At 43.8% G+C, this 23368-nt stretch overlaps 1 protein-coding gene across 1 annotated transcript in view; it reads right to left on the bottom strand.

Moving 5' to 3' along the window:
* The window catches only part of adgrv1 (adhesion G protein-coupled receptor V1), an 810104-nt gene that overhangs the window by 405107 nt on the left and 381629 nt on the right, over nucleotides 1-23368 (bottom strand). Inside the window, exons 62-64 of the mRNA XM_068029668.1 lie at nucleotides 21346-21531; nucleotides 1350-1585; nucleotides 587-589 (exon numbers count right to left, since the gene is read on the bottom strand). Coding sequence (XP_067885769.1) covers nucleotides 587-589; nucleotides 1350-1585; nucleotides 21346-21531 — 425 coding nt within the window. The remainder of the gene's footprint in view (nucleotides 1-586; nucleotides 590-1349; nucleotides 1586-21345; nucleotides 21532-23368) is intronic.

The following is a 23368-nucleotide window of genomic DNA, read 5'->3' as shown; positions in this document are numbered from 1 at the left end:
CAAGCAATTAACTACAACTTGGGAAAAAAAATCAACCTTCAGTTAATTCTAACATAAGGGAGGAAGAAGCTTAGGTTCACAGAACCTAAGATTGGCCTTTGACGAGACAACTTCTAGAAGGGCTTTAAATTTTGTAATGGCATTAATGTCCTGCATCGATGATTGCACAGAGAGGCCTGAAAGAGACCCTGAAGTAGTTCAGCACAATCTCTTCTAAAGAAACACCACTGGCTTGATGTCAGGAACATTATAATAATGTCAAGAAAAGCAAACAAGAAGACTGTGTTCAACCTCTGAGCTAGAAAAACAACTGGGGGTGGACCCCAGACAGAGAAGGAGATGACCTCTGGAAAGGAAACAGAGCTAAAACTATGCAGCGTGAAAACTTTGGAAGAGGGTGAAGAATTTCAAGTAGCAGCTAATTTCACTGATTCTGGGAATGCCTTTCAGAAGTATGTATTTCTATATGGGCACCATACACAACATCTAGAATTCTAAGAAAATCCTTGGCCACTGTAATTGACCATTTCTCCATACTATCTGAGAGATGAAGGAAGCTCTCCTCGCTCGACAATACATGGCTCACCTACTAAATGAAGATGGACAAGCTACTCTGAACAATACAACTATAGATTCTTCCAGCTTGCTAAAAAAAACCTTCTGCTTGAATGACTGCTGTAGTCTTTACAATTATAGGAAAAACAATCACTGAGATACTCTTGAAATATGGAGCGAGCATTTGCACTGTGATCACCTCCCATGATAGTCACACTGTTCATCAGATAACACAAAAAAAATCTATTTTTGATCTATATAGCCTTTAGCAAGGATGACCTTCTGCAAAACAACCTTCTGCTTGGCATGAACGTGAGTTATATGCTAATGGTAAGAACATTTTCAAAAGTCCAAAAACTGTAGATTAATTAAACTTAATGCAATCCACTGTGCAAGCAAGTGCTCAAGTAAAAACCCATAACCTCAAAGCTCTCTCAGATATTCTTGAAGAGCATGCTACTTGTTACTATTGGCCCCTTTGAAAGGCCAAATCGAAAGGAAACCTGAATTTTGCATTGGCATTTTGACTGCTCTGGAGACCAAAAAAAATTCAAGTACCAGATGAAATCCCTTTACATTGATCCGGTGCTAGTGTAGGGAGTGCAAATGTATTTAACAGATATATGCTATTAATGTATAAACTCCCTTAAAGTACTTTTACTATTAAAAATGCCATTTTCCCATAGGTGTTAACTGAGTAATAGAATTACTTCCCTCCCTCAACATTTTTGACTGACATTCAAAGCCAGTCTTACAATTACAAAATTACTCAATACTGTCACTTGATTACTTACCTGTCTGACAGAAGATCTACTTTAAGAATGTTTATGAAAAAATCTTCAGGACCTTCAGGAATATTGTCATCAAGAATATCAATTGGGATCCATTGTGTTTGTTCCTTTGGTTCAAATAACAACTGCCCAGACTTAGAGGTGAAATCTATGTCACCTAGCGCAGTCCCATTGTATGTTTGATACCACAGGAGAACACGGCCTAAACTGCCATGGGATCGTACAATGGTAACGTTAGCCTGACAAAAAAGAAAAATTATAAAGGTGATTATTTAGTCATAAGATTCATTTCTTTATTCATGCACTAAAAATCTGTGCGAAACAAAACTTGCAAAGAGAAGGGATTTATATGCACATGTTACAACTTATAAAAGATAAGTTAATATACTTATATTAATATATTTGATCAGCTACTTCATAGAAAAAATATTTTTATAGTCTACTCAGTCTGAAAACTTAGTAAAGTCTAAAGTGCATTAGCAGCATCTATCTAATGCTGAATACCATAAAAATTGTGAAAGACAGAGGTCTTAGAACAGCACATTCTGGAGCCAACCAGAGGGCAGGCTATACTAGATCTGGTATTGTGCAATGAGATAGATTAATTAATGACCTCATAGTGAAGGCACCCCTAGGTAGCAGCGATCATAATATGTTTGAATTTTACATTCAGTTTGAGGGAGAGAAGAATGGGTCCAAGAGTAGTATTTTAAATTTAAATAAGGGGAATTATGAGGGCATGAAAGCAGAGCTAGCTAAAGTGAACTGGCAAGTTAGGTTAATGCATAGGTCAATAGAGATGCAGTGAAAGACATTTAACGGGATATTTCGGAATACACAGAATAGATACATTCCAACGAGAAAGAAAAAATCCAAGGGGAGGACCCACTATTCATGGTTAACTAAAATAATTAAAGATAGTATCAAACTTAAAGAAAAAGCATATAATTGCGCAAAGATGGGTGGCAGGTCAGAAGATTGGACAGAATATAAAGAACGACAAAGAATGACTATTTGATAAGGAGGGAAAAATTAGAGTACGAGAGAAAGTTGGCTAGAAATATAGAAACAGATAGTAAGAGTTTCTATAGATACTTAAAAAAGAAGAGTCAACAAAGTGTGCGTTGGTCCTACAGAAAGTGAGTCCGGGGAATTAATAAGGGAAAATAAGGAGATGGCAGATGAATTGAACAGGTATTTTGCATCGGTCTTCACTACAGAGAATGCAAGTAACGTCCCATAAATAGCTGTAAATCAGGAAATGGAAGGGAAGGAGTAACTCAAGAAAATTACAATCACCAGGGAAGTGGTACTGAGCAAATTGTTGGAGTTGCAGGTTGACAAGTCCCTGGGTCCTGATGGATTTCATCCTAGGGTCCTAAAAGAAGTGGCTAGTGAGATAGTTGATGCATTGGTTTTAATTTTCCAAAATTCCCTAGATTCAGAGAAGCTTCCAATAAATTGGAAAATAATGAATGCAATTCTTTTATTCAAAAAGGGAGGGAGACAGAAAGCAGGAAACTATAGGCCAGCTAGCTTAACATCTGTCTTCGGGAAAATGTTGGAAGCTATAATTAAACACGTTCTAGCAGGGCACTTAGAAAAATTCAAGATAATCAGGCAGAGTCAACACAGGTTGGCAAAAGGGAAATCATGTTTAACAATTTATTGTAGCTCTTTGAAGAAGTAATATGTGCTGTGGATCAAGGTGAACCGGTGGATGTACCATACTTAGACTGCCAGAAGGCATCTGATAAGGTGTCATATCAAAGCTTATTGCGGAAAATAAAAGCTCATGGCATAGGGGTAACATATTGGCATGGATAGAAGACTGGCTAGCTAACAGGAAACAGAGAGTACGCATAAATGAGTCATTTTCTGGTTGGCAAGATGTCATGAGTGATGTGTCACAGGGATCAGTGCTGGGCCTCAACTTTTTACATTTTATATAAATGACTTGGATGAAGGGACCGTAGGTATGGTTGCTAAATTTGCTGATGAAACAAAGATCGATGGGAAAGTAATTTGTGAAGAGGACATAAGGAGGCTACAAACGGATAAATATAGGTTCAGTGAGTGGGCAAATAAGAGTATAATGTGGGAAAAAGTAAAATTGTCTATTTTGGCAGGAAGAATATAAAAAGAAGCATATAATCTAAATGGTGAGAGATTGCAAAGCGATCTGGATGTCCTAGTGCATGAATCACAGAAGGTTAGTATGCAGGTTCAGCACTTAATTAGGAAAATTAATAGAATGTTACCGTGTATTGCGAGGGGAATTGAATACAAAAGTAAGAAGGTTATGCTTCAGTTATGCAGCGCATTGGTGAGACCAGATTTGGAGTACTGTGTACAATCTTGGTCTCCTTATTTAAGGAAGGATGTAAATGCGTTGGAAGCAGTTCAGAGCAGGTTTACTGGACTAATATCTGTAATGGGCAGATTGTTTGATGAGGAAAGGTTGGACAGGCTAGGCTTGTACCTGCTGGAGTTTAGAACAGTAAGAGGCGACTTGATTGATACATATAAGATCCTGAGGGGTCTTGACATCTTGACAGGGTGGATGTGGAAAGGATGTTTCCTCTTGTGAAAGAATCTAGAACTAGGGGTCACTATTTAAAAATAAGGGGTCACCTATTTAAGACAGAGATGAGAACTTTTTTTCTCTCAGAGGGTCGTGAGTCTTTGGAACTCTCTTCCTCAAAAGGCAGTGGAAGCAGAGGCTTTAAATATTTTTAAGGCAGAGGTAGATAGATTCTTGATAAGCAAGGGGGTGAAAGGTTATCGAAGGTAGGCAGGAATGTGGAGTCGAGGTTACAATCAGATCAGCCATGATCCTATTGAATAGTGGTGCAGGTTCGAGGGGCCGAGTGGCCAACTCCTGCTCCTAATTTGTATGTTCGTAGCAGGCAAGCTACTACTGTTTAAAAATATGTTTAGTTTGACATTTTGCATGAAGCACATTGTTACGTTAAATGTATCTGAACAACCATATTAGCCTCTTAATACTGATTCGGTAAAGTGACTATATGAGGCAAAAAAATCAGCTTTTTTTTCTAAACAAAGGCCTTCTTCCACGGTTTACTTTTAGAAACCAGATAGGATCAAGTTTATGCTGAATTTTATGGCCGTAGGCAGGTTTCTGTTTAAGAACACAACAGTCTTGAGTGCAGAAGGCATTCTTGCGTAAGACTGCAGACATCATAGCTACATAATGTATCCTGCTTTTAGGTCTTGCTTTTTTTTGTACTTAGTCATAAATATTTTTAACTTAGCCAAGTGCAAATAGCTTATCTGACTAAGCTTGTCAAGGCATCAAAAGCTGGTTTGTAACTACAATAAACCTCCATGTATAACATATCCACATATGATGGAATATCTACCTCCCCCTACTTTGGTTCGTAAATTTTCACATTAATGTAGCCTTTTGTACAGTACATCACACCCAATCTTGGCTGTTGAAAATGGCTGAATTGTTTGACCAGGTGTCTTTGCAAGAATGAGAGTATAATCAAGAAACTTAAGATTGTGGATGTTTATGACACTTTGAGCATTTAAACAAAGCTCTGGTCTGTTGTTTGTTAGACTATTTTTAAGTGCCACTGCACTTTTATGCTATATTGAGGGGCAAAGTGCCTATTGCATACAAAGATTACAGTAATATGAAATACTGCTGAACATTGAACAGAAATGATCCTCAAGGTTAATGGTTGGAATTTACAGTCCCCCAACGAGCGGGCTGGTGGCGGAGTGGCGGGGCTGGTGGCGGAGTGGCGGGGCTGGTGGCGGAGTGGCGGGGCTGTCAAATTGAGTGGGAAGTGGGGCCGTTCCCGACCCCCTCCTGCAGGGCGGCAGCTGCAGGAAATGGCCCACCCGCCCCTGGCCAATCAAGACACTTAAGTGGCCATATAACTGCCACTTATGAGCCTCCTCCCGCCGCTCTGGGTGTTTTACCCGAGGTGGGCAGATGCCAAAAGTCCCAAAACACTGCCATGTAAAACCTGGCGGCCTTCTTGTGAGCTGGGCCCTCCTGATCAGGCGCTCTGTGCCCCATGGAGGGCTGCCCCCGAAGCCCCAACCGCCCCCACCGCACAACACCATCCGCCCCCCCCCCCCCCCACAACCAACGCCCCCCCCTTTGCCTTGCCGGCCAATTGTCCCCGGCGAGGCCCCAAAAACTTACCATTGTTCCAGGGCCGTCCTTCCTCTATCTTCCGATAGCTGGTGTAATCCCAGCAGTGGCCACCGCTCCCGGTGGCGTTGCTGGTACTAAGAGCTGCCAGCCCGCTGATTGGCCAGCAGTTCCATTTGGCGGGACTTCCTGACTCAAGGAGGTGGAGGTCCCGCCCAAGACCAATTAAGGGCCTGAGGAGCGAAAAATTGCGGCGCAGCTCCCCAGGCCCGGCGGAGGTGGGCTCGTACCCGACGTTTCGGCCAGCTCCCGCCCACTGTAAAATTCTGACCAATGTTTACTTAGCAGCCTCTAAACAACGGATTTTACAAAACTGAAGCAAAAGCCATACCATCATAATGGTGGCTTAGATCAGTAATGTTTAACATGCCAGTACAATGTCACTGTTAACTGCATGCTGCATGCTCACCTTTAGACCAACTAATAAAACTCCATTCTGTTCTCCTTCCTTCTTCAATAACACTGACACAGATTGGGCAGAAACGCAAGGTGGAGCAGAGCAAGGAAAGTAGCAAATGCTTCCAACACATTACACCTTCAAAGACTGTATCTACCTGACCACCTATACTGCTGATAATTAGATGGATTCACTGCCATCAGATTATCAGCAGCATGGCCATTGACATGACACTGCTGAGGAATCAGACACAAATCAGATTCCCTGATAAAGCACATAGAGAAATACTAGGGGAGAAAATTGGATCAGGCCCGAAAATGGGCACTGGGATCATGATGCATGATTACCCCATGCCCGTTCGCTGTGATACAGATGGCATGCAATCTTTATACTGCCTACTAATTTAAATGATAGCCTGGTGTTAAACGCACTGAGTGACTGCACGCGTCAACAGGGGGGTCAAGTTCATGCGAGACTAAGACTACTTAAAGCTAGCCTGCGCTACTTAAAGCAAACCTGCACCTCTTAAACGGAAGGTGCATTATGGCTACAAAAAGTGCTGGAACTGTTTGTGGAACAGTCTGAGCAGGAAGAAGAGTGAAAATAGTGCCAAGATGGCAGAGAGCATGCTCCAAGGTTCTTTGATGCAGCACTGGAGGCCTTGGTACAGGAGGTGGACAAGAAGAAGATACCCTCTACCCACAGGAGGCCAGGCGGCCCTTCAGACAGACACTGAGGAGGCAGTGAGAGCAGATAGCAATCGCTGTCAATGCAAGCAATCTAGCCCTGAGGACCTGGATGCAGTTCAAGAAGTTTAATGACTTCACACCAAATGGTCAAGGTCAGTGAATGGATCTTAAATGTCATACATATCCTTACAAATGAAACACTAACCTCACAAACTGCTCCATTCAGCACATCCTTTCAATAATCTACCAAAATTCTCAGTCAAGCATGACTCGTACCTCACATTCATAACCTCATCTGACTCTCACACACTTAGCACTGCTATAAGCCTCATATGCACATCGTTCAGCAAGCACACACTGCCAGCTATTCAACTATGTCAGGCACATCACTCAAACACATTGCACCACACTCACGAACACATTTCCCTCCCTCTTGCAAGACAAAATGATGCATAACTGCAGACAGCAACACATAACCCGGCAGGGGGTAGGCACAGCTACATAATCTCAGATCCATGGATGAGATGGTGCTGACCACGACTGAGGTGGTGGCCAATGGCAGGGTTGAAACCATAGATGACGACAATATGTTCCTACCTAATCCACCTTCTCACATCCTACTTCCCCTCCTCCCACAATCTCTTCTGATTTACAAGCTGAAGATGGTTTAAGAATACACCACTTGATTTTTCCCACTTCACCCACCACAACCCTACCATTCTGCCTTTGTCCTTTCAGATAGCCAAGAATTGCCACCTGACCAGACAGTGTCACAGGAGTATGAAGACCAAAAGGAGCACGAGACTGATGAAACACCGTCACTCGATTATACACTCTCAGCCACCACCTCAGATACTAGCACTACACATTCCTCAGTGGGTAGCAAAGAGGCTGGATTTGCACGTGGTGAATCACCGGGCATGAGCTTCCTGCAGCCAGGCCAGGGAGAAAGGGTTGTGCAGTTGCTGGCTGCTCCGAGGGGCGAGGTCAAACGTGGGTTCTGCTGCAGAGGACTTTGATGGTGTAGGCTGATGAGCATGCACAATGAAATGCTTAGTGCTTTGTCAGGCCTACCAGAAAGCCTGCTCTCAGTCAAGGAGCGTGGAGGAGTCCGGCACCAACTTGGCACAGTTTAGAGTAGAGTTTAGAGCCCGTCCTTTCCATTGTGGAAGTGGTGGCCAATTCTGATGACCAGTGGCTCGGCTTCCATTGCAGCACAAGCAGAAGCTACCCATTGTCTGAGTGCTGCAGTGGAGGCTCAGCCTGAGGTCATGCAAGCTCGGCTTGTAACCATGCAAGCACAGCTTCCTGCCATCATAGCTGTGGATATCAGTGCTCAAAAAGGCTTGCAAAGTCTCATTGTAATCCAGCAAACTGTCCTCCAGCAAATTACAAGGGATTGCTGAGGTGCAACCCGGGGGAGAGGCAGTGGCTCAGTGGAGTATGAACCTACTATCCTCTCTCAGGACAACATCACTCAGACTCCCACCATTGCCACTCCGTCAGTGCCCTTGCTGCTGCCTGTCAATCAGCTCAGACTGCAGCAGCCCATGTTGAGGTGGAGGTGTCCGAAGCTGGGCCTTCCAGATCTAGAGCTGCTCAAGGGCATCCTGCAAGGCCATCTGTAGTCTCTCCCACTCAAAGTCAGCAGCCTTCCATCAGCCACACTGCAGCCACTGGCGTAGCAGTGCATGATAACAATAGGATAGGCAAAGGTACATGGAAGACAGGCAGTAAGCAAATGTACAAGGGTGATTTGTTGACTTTTGTATGGCATATTGGATAGTTTGTCTGATAAAGTTGATTGAGAATGGTTGTTTTGTGATGGCTTTTATTTCAGCATTGTGGCCAAGAGGATGCAGTGATGGTCAGTTAAAGAGGAAAAGAAAGGTGTGCGACTATTGTAAAATGAGGATTTGAGGTTGTGCTCACTGGTACCATAGTCAGATGAGGCAATCACGATTAGGCCGGCTGGAAAGGGAATATGTTGGTTGCCTCCTTCGTTCCTTCCTTCCTCCTCTTCCAACTCCTCCTGAGGTTCTCACCGAATCCCACGTGGCAAGGGCTGTGCCCTCATGCTGTTGAGGTTATACAAGATATAGCAGACCATGACGAATCATGACATGTGCTTTGGTAAATACTGCAGGGCTCCTCCAGAGTGGTCCAGGCAGTAGAACCTTTGCTTGAGCATATCAGTGGTGCACTCACCTGCATGATGTTCTGAACATGGTCACACACCAGCTGCACATTCAGGGAGTGGAACCCTTTGAGGTTGCAGCACATTTTTGCATTTAGATGCAGCACCCGCAAAGCCACATGTGTGCAGTTGATGGCACCCTGCACCATGGGGAAGCCTGCAATCCTAGCAATGCCACGTACACACTCTACCTGCTTCTCTCTGGTCAGAGAGAACACAATGTACTGCCCTCTCCTGGCAGAACGAGCATCTGTCATCTCCATTATGCAGCAGTGGAAGACAAACTGGGAGAAGTTAGAGATGTTACTTGCTGAAGCCTGAAAGGAACCCGACACAAATTCACGGCCACAGTCACCTTCATAGCCACTGGTAGCGACATCCTTGCCCTGCTCTGAGCCTGCAGGTCGGCCTGTAAGAGACAGTGGATTTTGTGAACACCTTCTTTGTAAACCAAAGATAATGCACACACCGTACCTGGCTTAGATTGAGATAACAGTAATGCTGTTGGAAGAACCTAGGTGGATAAGCAGCCTAATCAGAGCCCATGGTGTGCAAACTGCAAGCTGAGTGTGCAGATTCGAGTTTGGTGAGAGGGGATTTTAAGTGTTGTTATCTTTATAAATGTCTGGTCTGCAGTTAGCATTTAACTGGGATTTACCCTCTAGATAAAATAAGGTTAAGAAAGTAAAGTAGGGTTAAGAAAGTAAAGTAAATTTCCTACAGTCTTAGGCAGGGATTACCAAGCTCTACTGCAGAGTAGCTGACTAGTTAAGTAGCTGATCAGTCAAATCTAGTTGCTGTAGTTTCAGCTTCAATAAGTATAAATACAGAGGTCAGGGTGCAGCCTGCAAACGATGTGCAGATTGCAAGCTGAGTGTGGAGATTCAAGTTTGGTGAGTGGCAAGTTCGGTGGAGGAGGTGCTCCATTTTTCTCCTTTTTTAACCCGCCAGTATTTGGTTCTTGCTTCAGTGAAGTGGAAAAAGCTGGTTGGTAAGTAACTGGTAAGCTATTCTACTTAAAGTCTGTAAAGTTAAGGTATGGCAGGGCAGCTCGGCTGAGTGGAATGTACAGGCTGTGGCATGTGGGAAGCCAAGGATGCACCATGTGCCCTAGACAAACACATCTGCAGGAAGTGTCACCAGCTGCAGAAGCTTGAGCTCCGGGTTTCGGAACTCGAGCGGCGGCTGCAGTCACTGTTGTGCATCCATGAGGTGGAGGACTACATAGATAGCACGTTTAGGGAGGTGGTCACACTGCAGGTTAGGAGCATGCAGGCAGATAGGGAATGGGTGACTGCCAGGCAGTCTAAGAGAACCAGGCAGGTAGTGCAGCACCCCCTTGATATGATCTCTTTCGCTAATCGGTTTTCCATTTTGGATACTGGTGAGGGTGATGGTTCCTTAGAGGAGTGAAGTCAGAGCCAAGTTTGTGGCACCACAGGTGGCTCAGCTGCACAGGAGGGAAGGAAGAAGAGTGGAAGAGTAGTAGTGATAGGGGACTCATTAGTTCGGGGAACAGACAGGCGTTTCTGCGGCAGTAAACGTGACTCTAGGGTGGTGTGTTGCCTCCCTGGTGCCAGGATCATGGATGTCACGGAGCGGCTGCAGGACATTCTTCTGGGGGAGGGCGAACAGCTAGATGTCCATATTGGTACCAATGACATAGGTAAGAAGGGGGATGAGGTCCTGAAAGCAGATTTTAGGGAGCTAGGAAGGAGATTAAAAAGCAGGAACTCAGAAGCAGTAATCTCAGGATTACTCCCAGTACCACGTGCAAGTGAACATAGGAATAGGAGAATTGAGCGATTTAACATGTGGCTGGAGAACTGGTATAGGAGGGAGGGCATCAGATTTCTGAGACATTGGGACTAGTTGTGGGGCATGTGGGACTTGTACAAGATGGACGGGTTGCTTCTTAGCAGGACTGGGATGAATATCCTCACAGGGAGATTTGCTAGTACTGTTGGGGAGGGTTTAAACTAAAGGGGATGAGAAACTGAGAAGGAGCTCAGATTGGAGGGAAGCAAAACTGGTAACTTGTCAGCGTGTGGGAACCAGGAGCAAATATCAGAGAGGTGCACAGAATACTGGGGGAGATAGATAGTACTAAAGTAGGGAATAGTAAGCTATTAGGTGGGGTCAGAGTAAGGGAGAAAGTAATAAAGTCTGAATCAGGGTTAATGTGCGTGTATGTGAATGTGTGGTGTGTGGTTAATAAGACTGGTGAGGTACAGCCGCAGATTGCCATGTGGAAATATGATGTTGTGGCTATTCCAGAGACCTGGCTCAAAGAAGTTAAATATTCCTGGATACAAGGTGTTCAGGAAAGACAGGAAAGAGGGTGGGATGGCGGCATTGATTAAGGAGAGCATTGCAGTGCTGGAGAAAAAGGATGTCCCAAAGGGGTCAAAGACAGAATCAATTTGCTAGAGCTAAGGAACAAAAAAGGTGCGGTTACATTGCTCTGTGTTGTCTATAGGCCACCAGCGAGTGGGATGGACATGGGGGAACAAGTTTGTAAGGAAACTACAGAGCGGTGCAAAAAATATAGGGTACTTATAATGCAGGACTTTAATCATCCAAACATAGACTGGGATAATAGTAGTGCAAAGGGCAGTGAAGGGCAAGAGTTCCTAGAATGTGTTCAGGAAAATTTTCTACAAAAGTATGTTGCTAGTCCAACGAGAAAGGAGGCACTGCTAGACCTGGTTCTTGGGACTGAGGTGGGCCAAGTGGATCAAGTATCAGTAGGAGAGCATTTAGGGGACAATAATCATTGTATCATAAGGTTTAGGCTGTCTATGGAAAAAGACAAAGAGCAATCCAGAGTAAGAATAATTAAATGGGGGAAGGCCAACTTCAGTGGGGTAAGAATGAAGCTGGGGCGAATAAATTGGAGTCAAAAGCTGGCAGGAAAACTGGTAGATGAATACTGGGTTATCTTTGAAGAAGAGATAATTCGTCCACAGTCAAGGTATGTTCCCTCGAAGGGGAAAAGTAGGACAAACAAATCCAGAGCTCCCTGGATGACAGAAGAGGTAGAGATTAAGATAAAGAAGAAAAAGTGTGCTTATGACAGATGCCAGGTAGAAAATACTATTGAGAACCAGGCTGAATATGGAAGGTCCAGAGGGAAAGGGAAAAAGCAAATAAGAGAAGCAAAGAGAGAGCATGAAAAGAGACTAGCATTAAAAGAAATCCCCAGGTTTTCTATAGGCATGTAAATAAGAGGAGTAGTGCCGATTGGGACCATAAAGGGGATTTACACATGGAGCCAGAGGGCATAGCTGAGATACTAAATTAATACTTTGCATCTGTGTCTACCAAGGAAGAGGATGCAACCCAAGCAATGGTGAAAGAGGAGGTAAGTCAGACACTAGAAGGGTTTAAAATTGATAAAGAGGAAGTATTAGATAGGCTGCACTTAAAGTGGATAAAACACCACGACCAGATGAGATGCATCCAAGGATACTGAGGGAAGTAAGGGTGGAAATCGCAGAGGCACTGGCCATAACTTTTCGGTCTTCCTTAGACTCAGGGGTGGTTCCAGATGACTGGAGAATTTCAAACGTTACACCTTTGTTCAAAAAAGGGTGTAAAGATAAGCCCAGCAACTATAGGCCAGTCAGTTGCACTTTGGTGGTGGGAAAACCTCTGGAAAAAATAATTTGGAACAAAATCAATAGTCACATGGACAAATGCGGGTTCATTAAGGAAAGCCAGCATGGATTTCTTAAGGGAAAATTATGTTTAACTAACATGCTGGCATTTTTTGAGGAGGTAACAGAAAGGGTTTTTGAGGGCAATGCCGTTGGACTTTCAAAAGGCATTTGATACAGTGCCACACAACAGACTTATGAGCAAACTTGTAGCTCATGGAATAAAAGGGACGGTAGCAACATGGATACGAAATTGGCTGAGGGTCAGGAAACAAACAGTAGTGGTTAAAGGATGCTTTTCGGGCTGGAGGAAGGTTTGTAGTGGAGTTCTCCAGGGATCAGTGCTGGGACCCTTACTTTTCCTGAGATATATTAATGACCTAGAACTTGGTGTACAGGGCACAATTTCAAAGTTTGCAGATGATACGAAACTTGGAGGAGGATAGTGTAGAACTTCGAAAGGACATAGACAAGTTGGTGGAATGGGCAAACAGGTGGTAGATGAAGTTCAGTGCAGAGAAATGTGAAGTGACTCATTTTGGTAGAAAGAACATGGAGAAACAATACAAAGGGTACAATTCTAAAGGGGGTGCAGAAGCAGAGGGACCTAGGTGCATACGTGCATAAGTCATTGAAGGTGGCAGGACAGGTTGAGAGAGCGGTTAATAAAGCATACAGTATCCTGGGCTTTATTAATAGGGGCATAGAATACAAGAGCAAGGAAGTTATGTTGAACTTGTATAAGACACTAGTTCGGCTTCAGCTGGAGTATTGCGTCCAATTCTGGGCGCTGCACTTTAGGAAAGACATGGGGGCATTGGAGAGAGTACAGGAAAGATTCACGAGAATGGTTCCAGGGCAGTGCAGGAATTTCAGTTATGAAGATAGATTGGAGAATTTAGGACTATTTTCCTCGGAGAAGAAAAGGCTGACAGGTGATTTGATAGAGGTATTCAAAATCATGAGGGGTCTGGACAGAGTAGATGGAGAGAAACTGTTCCCACTCGTGAAAGGATTGAGAACGAGAGGGCACAGATTTAAAGTATTTTGTAAGAGAAGCTAAAGTGACATGAGGAAAAATCTTTTTCACGCAGTGAGTGGTTAAGGTCTGCAATGAGCTGCCTGAGAACATGGTGGAGGCAGGTTCAATTGAAGCATTCGAAAGGGAATTAGACAGTCATATGAAAAGGAAAAATGTGCAAGGTTACGGGGAGAAGGCGGGAGAATGGAACTGAGGGAACTGCTCTTTCAGAGAGCCAGTGCGGACATAATGGGCCGAATGGCCTCCTTCTGCACTGTAACAATTTTGTGATTCTGTGATGTCCCCTTCCTCCTCCTCCCTCTGCGGGTAGCTTGTTCTCTGTGTGCTGCCTCTGCTGAACCTTCCTTTCATGCTGTAGGCCAAGCGGATTGGTAACTACAGCTCCCATGATTGGGAGCATGTGGTCCAATCAGACCCTTGATGTCAGAACCAAGGCCTTCTTCATGTGAAGCACCACTGCCTGTAGACTTCACCAACTTTAAACAGCACTAAGAAACTCAGCACTTCTACAAATTCAGACTGAGCCAGTAGAAATCAATGAGTAACTAACCTAAAAGTAATTGATGATCCCTTTAAACAGTATGAGTGGAAGGGGATCTTTCCTGCTGTTCAAAGCAAGTTCAGCTGTGCATGTTTAATAAATGGCATTAGCTGGAGCAGCTGTAATGAGTTGTTTAGATTGTCTGATGCAACATAAATGAGATGCGTGGAGTCCAGTTGATTGAAGATCTCAAACAGGTTTATTTACAGCTGGACTATTATATACCGTACAGAGCTAACTATTTACAGAATCTTACTCTGGGTATTACAATTGCAGACTGACTCTGGCTCTGAGACGCATGACTGCATCCTGGTACTTAGTTCATTAGCATACTAAGATCTTAAAGGGACGTGACTCTTCAATGCAATCATATAACATCCTGCTTCTTTCCAAAGATAAATCTCATATGCTGAAAGTAAAAACACATAAAATTAGAAAACATCAAAATTAGTTAGGAGAGAGACTATTAAATTACAGGTAGAAGGATAGGAATTGTGAAATTTACAAGTGCAGAGGCTTAAAAGTCTTAAAACTTATACAGTTTTGGTGGTTTGACAACTCTTGCTTGGGGAATCTGCGTCTTATCTGTTGCTGTTCTTTCTGAAGTCTTTCCCTCTCTGCATTCAGTTTCTGTTTCTCCACCTTCAGCCTGCTAATATACTCTGTTGCTTTTCTCAGGATGACTGCTTTTGAGGTCTTGTCATTCTTGGAGAGTTCCAGCACCTCATCTTGAAGAACCAACAGACAATGCTTCAACTCATTCCTCTTCTGCCTCCTCAGGACATTGCACGTCCTTCGCCTCTCCTCATCCTCCACATCTGAAGACCTGGGGCTCAGTGTTAAGGACTTGTTGGGGGAGGAGTACTTGGACTCATGTAGTACCTGTCCATTCTGGCTCGTTGTGGTGCTGGCAGTTCTCTGGATAGCAGAGGTGAAAACGCAGCATAGTTGTACTGTTACTGGATTTCCAGACTGCACCATTTGATGCTGGCAAGAGTCTGTAAATGGGTTCTGGTCCTTGGAGATTTCCCCTTGACAATGCTCCTCACTGCCAGCCTTTGTTTTTTAGTAGTGACGATGTCCATCTCTTCTTCTGAGTCGTTGGAGCACAAGGAAACACTGCCTGTTGACAAAGAACTTTCACCACCTGAGTTTGGATCTTCATTCTATTGGTGTGGCACCTCTGAGAAGGAGCTGATAATTTCCAAACCAGAACCATGGAGAACCTGGAGGAACTGTCGCTCAATGTTGGTACCCTTGGTCTCTTCTGCTGCAATTGGTACCTTCGTGACCTCGTGGATGATTATGATGTTGAAGTCCTTACATGCTGGTAGTCCTGTCACTACTGGTCCACTTGTGTCCACTAGGTATAATGTTTGTGGTTTCCATGCCGACTTGCCATAGCTGCATTGTACTGTTAGTGTGCCACTGCAAGGGATGGGTGACCCATTGTATGCAGATAACTTTGCGTTTGTCAGTTGTATCATTGATTTCCAATGACTCCAGTACATATCTTTGAGTATGGACACACAGGGAGGATATTTGCACTTGCGCTGGTGTCAATCTTGACCCTGAGTGTATTTTTGCAGCTTTCTTTGGGCACGTGATGTTAATAGTGGCGAAAGCTTCCAGTTGTTTGGCATCATCAATGTGATGTGTCAGGTTCACAATATGGAATGCCTGTTCGTCTTCTGGCTGAGAATTACTTCCCTCTGAGTCTTGTCATAGATCTGTTTTGCTGCGGACTTCGTGTATCGGTTTGCATTTATGCAGGCCTTTGGCGCTCTCTTTGCTGCTGTTGCCCTGTTTTCTGCGTCTTTGGAGCCAGATTTCTTGCATTGGTGGGCCCAGTGTCATTTTGCACCGCAAACCTTTCACAGGTCACGAAGTGCAGGGAAAGTTCGCTGTGAGTGGGATAGACTGCACTTACCACGCTCTTTTCGATCTAGTTATGGTGGCAATACTGTTGGCTGCACCTAGTGCTTGTAGGTGCTGTTATCCAGCTACAATGGCTTCATTTCCATCTTCCAGCAGCACATCAATACTGTGACCATTCTTTTTCCCCAAGAGGTCTTTCTGAAATGCTGCAATGGCTTCAAAGTTTCTGAGAAGTCGCATGCATTGCCCTTATTACGACATCTACTGACAACCTGGTCTATTGATTTCCTGTGGCTATTGCCTGAAGGACATCAATTCCAGGCGGTGAATTCTAAAATTCACTCAAAATTGGAGCTGATCTTCTATCACTTTCCATATCTTTACAGGATCTTTCTGGTCCTCGTCATATAGTCCAAAGGTGTTAATTCTGTGCACTCCCTCATTGCCAACTGTTATTAGTATTTTTACAGCCTGTTTTTTCTGGTTCTACAATTATTTGATCTGTGAAGAATAACTTCCCTCTTTGTTTGAACAGCTAGAACTTGGATAGGATATCCAAGGCCTTCCAGTTCATGCTGGGAAATTAGGTATCCATATTTCTGCTGTTCATTTGCTTTAAAACTTGCTTTAAAACTTGCTTTAAGACTTGTTCTATGATTCTGCACTGTTTTCCCTTTATGAGTCTCTCTGTTAGTTATACTAGCTGCTTTGATTGACAGGAGCAGGTGTTTGCTAGTGCTGTGTGTTTATCTTGCTTCCAGCACTAAAGCCTGTTCTGTTTACACAGCTGTTCAATAGGAAGATCAATGTTTTTATTTACAGTTTTTTTATGTTCTTCACACTCAAGTGGTTTCAATGGTTTTTTTTACGGTGGCTTTGTGAATGGAAGCACTTATTCACGTTCAAGTAGTTTAATATTTTTTTAACTTTGGCTGCATGGATGAAGGCTTTGGAGTGATCTGGGTTTTCCCGTGTTTTTCTAGCGGACGCCTCCTGTAATGGCGCCGACCTCGGTCAGCCTGGGAGAGGAGTTGGTTCTTCCTTGTTTTTTTTTCTACAGAGATTTTGAAAAAAAAAACGATCATTTGAAGGACTTCAAAGTTTTTTTTTAAGCAGTATCCCTCGCCCGTCGGCACAGTGACTCACCCGATTTACTTGCAGCTGGTCATTCTGTGCTCTGTCTTCTACAGCTTGAGGTAAGTTCTTTTTTCACTGTTTGAGCCAGTATTTTTCTTGAACTTTTTCTCTACTGGCTGTAGGAAAGGTCGTTTTCAGAGCTGTTTTAACTATAGTCTTCAAGCTTAGACTTTTTTTTCTCACCACAGCTGTCACCATATAATGAATTCTTTTATGTGGTCTGATGCAACATAAATGAGATGCGTGGAGTCCAGCTGGTTGAAGATCTCAAACAGGTTTATTACAGCTAATTTATTATATATGATACAGAGCAAACTATTTACAGAACCTTACTCTGGTGTTACAGTTTGGAGTGACTCTGGCACTGAGTCACATGACTGCGTCCTGGTACTTAGCTCATTACCATACTAAGATCTTAAAGGGAACATCACTCTTAAAGGCAATCATGCAACAGCGGCAAGGTCGAAAATGGCAGCGTGGTGTCAAATCAACATTACATGCTGACTGACGTCATGATCTGCATACTCTGCATACTTGCAGCGCACGTCCCTCTGCTCACGCTAACACCCTCTCCAAAATGGAAGCTGGTTTGTGCCAGAAGTGTAAACTAGGCACGGATGCAATTTGGTTACCAAAACGGCACCTGTAAAGCCGAAACTACGAATGCTACGGAGCCAGATTTTGAGGCCCCAGAGAACACAACTTTCTCTTCATTCCCTTGATGCTCAAACAAGCAACACAAAATTACAATAATTAAAAACAAGGAGAGAGTAAAAAGATAGGAAAGCAAAGAAGAATACTTCTTGAAGTGGACAAGCCCAAACTAGTCCAAAATCAGGCATTCAGAAGCAAACCAGCAGGTAGCCATTTGCCTGAAGTATCCATACAGGGGTTCTTCCGATCTCCGGCTGTAGATTAGGTGGTAACCCCGGAGAACAATGTAAATAACCATCCAGGGTTTCTGTTGAAGTTACCATGTCAGATCAGTAAACCCCACTGAATTTCTACCACATAATCACTTCTAGTTATAACTGTGGTTTTACTCTTGACAATTTTTTACCATGTCATTTGTGAGGTGCTTCAGTTACCCTGCTGTCCACCTACTGAGGGCTCAAATTCATGCTTGTCAATGATTAGTAACTATTCTCTGGGGATTGGAGGGGAATGCTAAACAGATATCTACAGGGGTCACAGAGGTCCCAAGTTGATCATTTGAAGCTTCTATTGGCAGGCTAAGTTAATCTTCTACAGCAAATTTGGTGCACCAATATGTGAGTTTGGCACATCTGCAGTATTCCAGGGAACAGTTGATTAACTTGCCAATCTGCCACACTAATGGCTCAAAATCTGACAAACTAAACAGAACCTGGAATGCGGGCCTGAGATTCTTCCCATTTAGCTCCAGGTAGCCCTGCAAGTCAGTGTTTAACGCAGTCATGAACAAGCAGCATATGAAACTTACCAATGCTCTGTACTGGTAGACTGCATCGTTATAGCTGTTAAACTCCAGCAATACCATTGCATGTACTGGGGTTCCCTATGTGTGGCTAAACTTTCAGGAAATGGGTAAGTGGAGTTTATTACCACTATATCTGACAAATGCTAACAAAAACAACTTGCATTTATATCATGCATTTAATATAGCAAAACGATCCAAGGCACTTCACAGGAGCACTATCAAACAAAATTTGATATCAAGCCACATTGGAAAGATGGCCAAAAGCTTAGTCAAATAGGTAGGCTCTAAGGAGCAAGTTAAAGGGGAGACAGAGGATTAGAGGTTTAGCAGGAAAATTAAGGATTAGGCCTAGGCTGCTGAAAACACCAAAGATGAAATGCTTTAAAATTGGGGATGTAAAAGAGGCCAAAATTGGGGATATAAAAGAGGCCAAAATTGGAGGCACAAACAATTCTTGAAGGGTTGTAGGGCTGGAGGAGATTACAAAGATAAGGAGGGGCAAGGCCATGGAGGAATTCGAAAACAAAGATGAGAATTTTAAAATCCAGGTGTTGCTCAACCGGGAGACAATATGGGTCAGAGAGCACACAATAGCTGAACAGGACTAAGAGTGAGGGAAGATGTTGGGCGGCTGTCTAGGAGAACATAGGAATAGTCAAGTTTAGAGGTAACAAAGGTACGGATAAGAGTTTCAGCAGCAGATGTGCTGAAGCTGTGGGGGAGTGGGGGGGTTGGCAGTGCTAGTGGTGGTATGTCTTGGTGATGGAGCAAATAGGTAGTCAAGAGCTCATCTCACGGTCAAATATGACACCACAGTTACGAACAATCTGATTCAGTCTTAGATAGTTGCCAGGAAGAGGGATGGAGTCTGTGGCTAGGGATCAGAGTTTGTGGCGGGGACCAAGGCTTCAGTCTTCCCAATATTTAGTTGGAAGATATTTTTGCTCATTCAGTACTGGATGTCGGACAAGCAGTGCAACAAATCAGACAGTGGAGGGGTCAAGAGACATGGTAGAGCTGGGTGTCCTCAGTGTCTATGTCGAACCTGACATAATTTCTGCAGACAATGTCATCGAGGGGCAGCATGTTGATGAGAAATAGGACGGGACCAAGGGTAGATCCTTAGGAGACTCTAGAGGTAACGGAAGCAGGAAGAGAAGTCTGTGGACAGATAACAATGGACGTAAGAGAGAGCAGACGCTACAAACTGGGCAATTGTGTCAATCGTGTCAAAAGGCTGCAGACACATTGTGGAGGGATAGTTTACCATAGTCACAGTCACATAGGATATCATTTGTGACTTTGATAAGGGCAGTTTCAGAACTGTGACAGGGGCGGAAACCTGACTGTAGAGGTTCAAACATTGAGTTATGGTAATGATGGGCACAAATTTGAGTGGTTACAATACATTCAAGGACTTTGGAGAGGAAAGGGAAGTTGGAGATAGCGTGGTAGTTTGCAAGGTCAGAAAGGTCAAGGATGGATTTTTTTGAGGGGGGCGATGATGTCAGATTTGAAGGGGAAGGGGACAGTACTGAGGAGCGGGAACTGTTACTACCAGCTAACATGATGGTAGGAAGAAAAGTTGGGTGGTTAGATGTTTGGTGCGAATAGGATTGAGGAAGAAGAAACTCTACCAATGTGAACTTCTCAAAATCTTGATTCAGAGATTCTAAAACATAAAGTTTTTTGGAGGCAGGCTGGGAGGTGGGAGGGATGGTAAAATGGTGGCATAAGGCGTCAGGTGGGGAGCCCAACATCTTCCGTTACCATGGAATATTACCAGCGGCGGGAAGCTCAGTGGCGCGGCTGCTCACTGGGAAACGAATTTTGTCAATTAAGTGCCCAATAAAGGCCACCTCCGCTCCTTGTCGGCATTTTACCAGCATCGGGAGGGGCTGCCGTCACGACGGAGACTGCCAGGTAAACTCTGGCGGCCACCCAGCAGGTTCCCGGGGGTGGGGGAAGGCCTCCTTTATGGCTACTCTATGGTCCACAAAAGGGGTCCCCCGGCACCAAAGGCCACTCCCCGCAGCCATGGTGCTGCTGATGGAAGTCGCCCTTCCCCCCACCCCACCCCACCCCACCACCCCAGATCACCAGAGCCTATCTGCCTGGCCTCAGCACGGTAAGAAAAAAAACTTACCTGAGCATGGAGGCACTCTCTCCTTCGTCCTGCAGCCTCAGCAGTGACCCCCTCGAAGAGTGGCACTGTCGAGGCTGCAATGTTGCTGCCCTCTGATTGGGCTGACAGCTCTGGGACGTAGGTCACCATCCTCAATTGGATGGCGGTCCTGGCAGTGGCCTCTTGATTGGCCATCACCAGTAAAATGCTGCCAGTGTCCTGCTATACGCTGGTGTGGGGTTAGTTTCTGCTTTTGGTCCCAGTGGTGGGACTTCTTACCTTGTGGAAAAATTCAGCCCATGGTGATGAGTTTCTATGTCATTGAGACAACCAGCTGACACAAAATATATTCCTACTGTTGAAGCAGTTTTTTTGATCGTTTGTGAAATATTTTACATTTTTGCAACCCTATCTTAGCATTCCGTTATTTAACTTTCTTAGCACTAACCATTTGATTTCTTTTTGGCTTCCGTTACTATTTTTCAGTTCCCCTCATAAATTATTCCATATCATTTCTTATTTCTATTGCAACTGTGGCTGATAAGTATCAAATCACTAACTGTAAGGCATATAAATTTTGACATTATGCAAAACATCATTATAAGCTGATTCAATGTAATGGAATCTAATCTACTTCAATTTTCTGGAACAATTCATTTGAAATATTTTTAAAACTTTGGCACCTGTTCTCCATTCTCATAGGTTTGAAGATATTCATGCGAGAATGCAAATTGACCATACGGAAAGTCGCTGGCTGCCATGGTGATGTTAGCAGAGTTTGATGTGTCATTAATCACAGCACCACCACTGACCCCTGTCAGTTGAAGTTGATAATATCGCTTCTCTTCAGGAATATCATCATCTACTGCCTGAACAGTAAAAGTAGTTTTACAGCTAAAACTGAACATCTAAGCAGGTACAAATTTAACAGTATATGCAAAATGCAATAAACTGGAGTTGCTAAAAAATCAAAAAAAATACTGAAAAAACACAATAGGTCAATCAGCATCTATAGAGAGGGCAGAGGAATTAATGTTTCAGGTATGGACATTTTACTGGTACTTAAAGATATGTTACGAGTTGGTGAGAAAGGGGTATAGGGTTCCCCTCAACCTTCACCTGGTCTTACCGTAACAGGGTTTTATTTTAAACACACCGTGTTTTTAGCTCCACTGGTGAATCCTTGTTAATTGCTTTCCAATTATAAGGCAAAGAAACCAGCACAAACAGGTTTTCTTAGGTTTAAAGAAGAAAGCTTGACATTTATTAAACTTAAACTTGAATTCGGTGAATGCCTACCTATACACAATGCACCCATGCTAGCACGCATACGTGATACACACATGCAGATAGAGACAGAACAGAGCAGAAGAAATAAAGTGGAAAGGTTTGTGGCACTCTGTGAAGAGGGCTTTTGTTACTGTTCTTCGAGATCACTGTAGAATCCTTGACTGTAGGTCGATCTTGCGTTTCGTTGGGGCCCAGTATTCTTTTTAAACCTTGTTGACTGTAGGAGTCTTTTCTCTCCTGGAGTTCATGTGTCTTCAGTGGATTTGGAGTTCTGTGAGAAAGAGATGGGAGCAGACAGGAGAGGCTGTGGCGAGCCAGCCAGGAGAGCTCTTTTCAGTCCAGGAGCAAACAGACACCATACAATTCAGAAAAAACAGGTTGCCAAGCAGGCTAGTCACGTGACCAACTGGTCTGACCACGTCTGTTTGTGGATTCTCTGGTCTTAGCCGACCCTGGAATGTCCCTTCTTACACACAATACCTGGTGCTCAAAGTCCATTGTGGGTTAAATTGGATAAGGGAAGTAACCTCTTTTGTCTCCACAAGCACTGTCTGTTAATATGCAAATGTATTTCCAGCCAAGGGCCTGGTGAAGTGAAGAAAGGACTTGTTTAAAAAAAATCAACAGTTTTCAAATCAATGTTGATATGACAAAATTAATATGCCTCAATCTTGGTAGATGGGGGTCTAGCATGACATCACCACAGCCAGCGGAATGAAATGCAATTTGAGAAAAGCGATTTCATTAAAAAGGTCGAGAGAAAATATAAGATACAGAAAAAAAAACATGCATTTCTCTCATTCCTTAAGAAATCCTAAAACTTATTAAAATTGCACCCCTCCCCCCCCCCCCACCCCAACCCCTTGGGCATCCTAGTAAACATGTGTTTTTTTGGGGGGAAGTTTTTCTTCAGTTTTCCCATTTCCATGGCTGCTTAAGGTCTTTGAGATGGTTAGGTTTAATTAGCCATGAGTTGGAATTTTTTTCCAGGAGAGTCAGTGGTGGGCGGGTCTATCCTGAACTCTCTTTCAGTGCTTTGCTGAGTCATGCACAGGCTTTTGACTTCAGGGATGGGTGGTTCTCTTTTTTTCATACTGTTGGGGAAGGATTCTTTGAAATTTCCCCTTTGTCCTTTGGGACACTCCTGCCTGCAGGTATTTGTGCAGAATCTGCGGCACTCCACTGTGGCACTTCGCCTAGGTGAGGTATCACCTTCACAGTTTCTCTGCCCCCTAGAGGTCTTTCTTTGTCTCTTCAGGGTCCTGTAAATGCTGTTAGCAACTCTGGTTGGGTGCTTCGTGTGTCTGCATTTACTTTGGAGGATGTGGGGTCTAACCTTTCAAATTTTTCGGGTTTGGCTGACCAGACAGTAGGGGTTTTCATCCGGGATTCCTCCCAGACTTCCTTTAACCTGTC

Source organism: Heterodontus francisci, chromosome 4 (genome assembly GCF_036365525.1).
Source record: "Heterodontus francisci isolate sHetFra1 chromosome 4, sHetFra1.hap1, whole genome shotgun sequence".
Classification (NCBI taxonomy): Eukaryota; Metazoa; Chordata; class Chondrichthyes; order Heterodontiformes; family Heterodontidae; genus Heterodontus; species Heterodontus francisci.
This window is presented reverse-complemented; position numbering and strand designations above follow the sequence as displayed.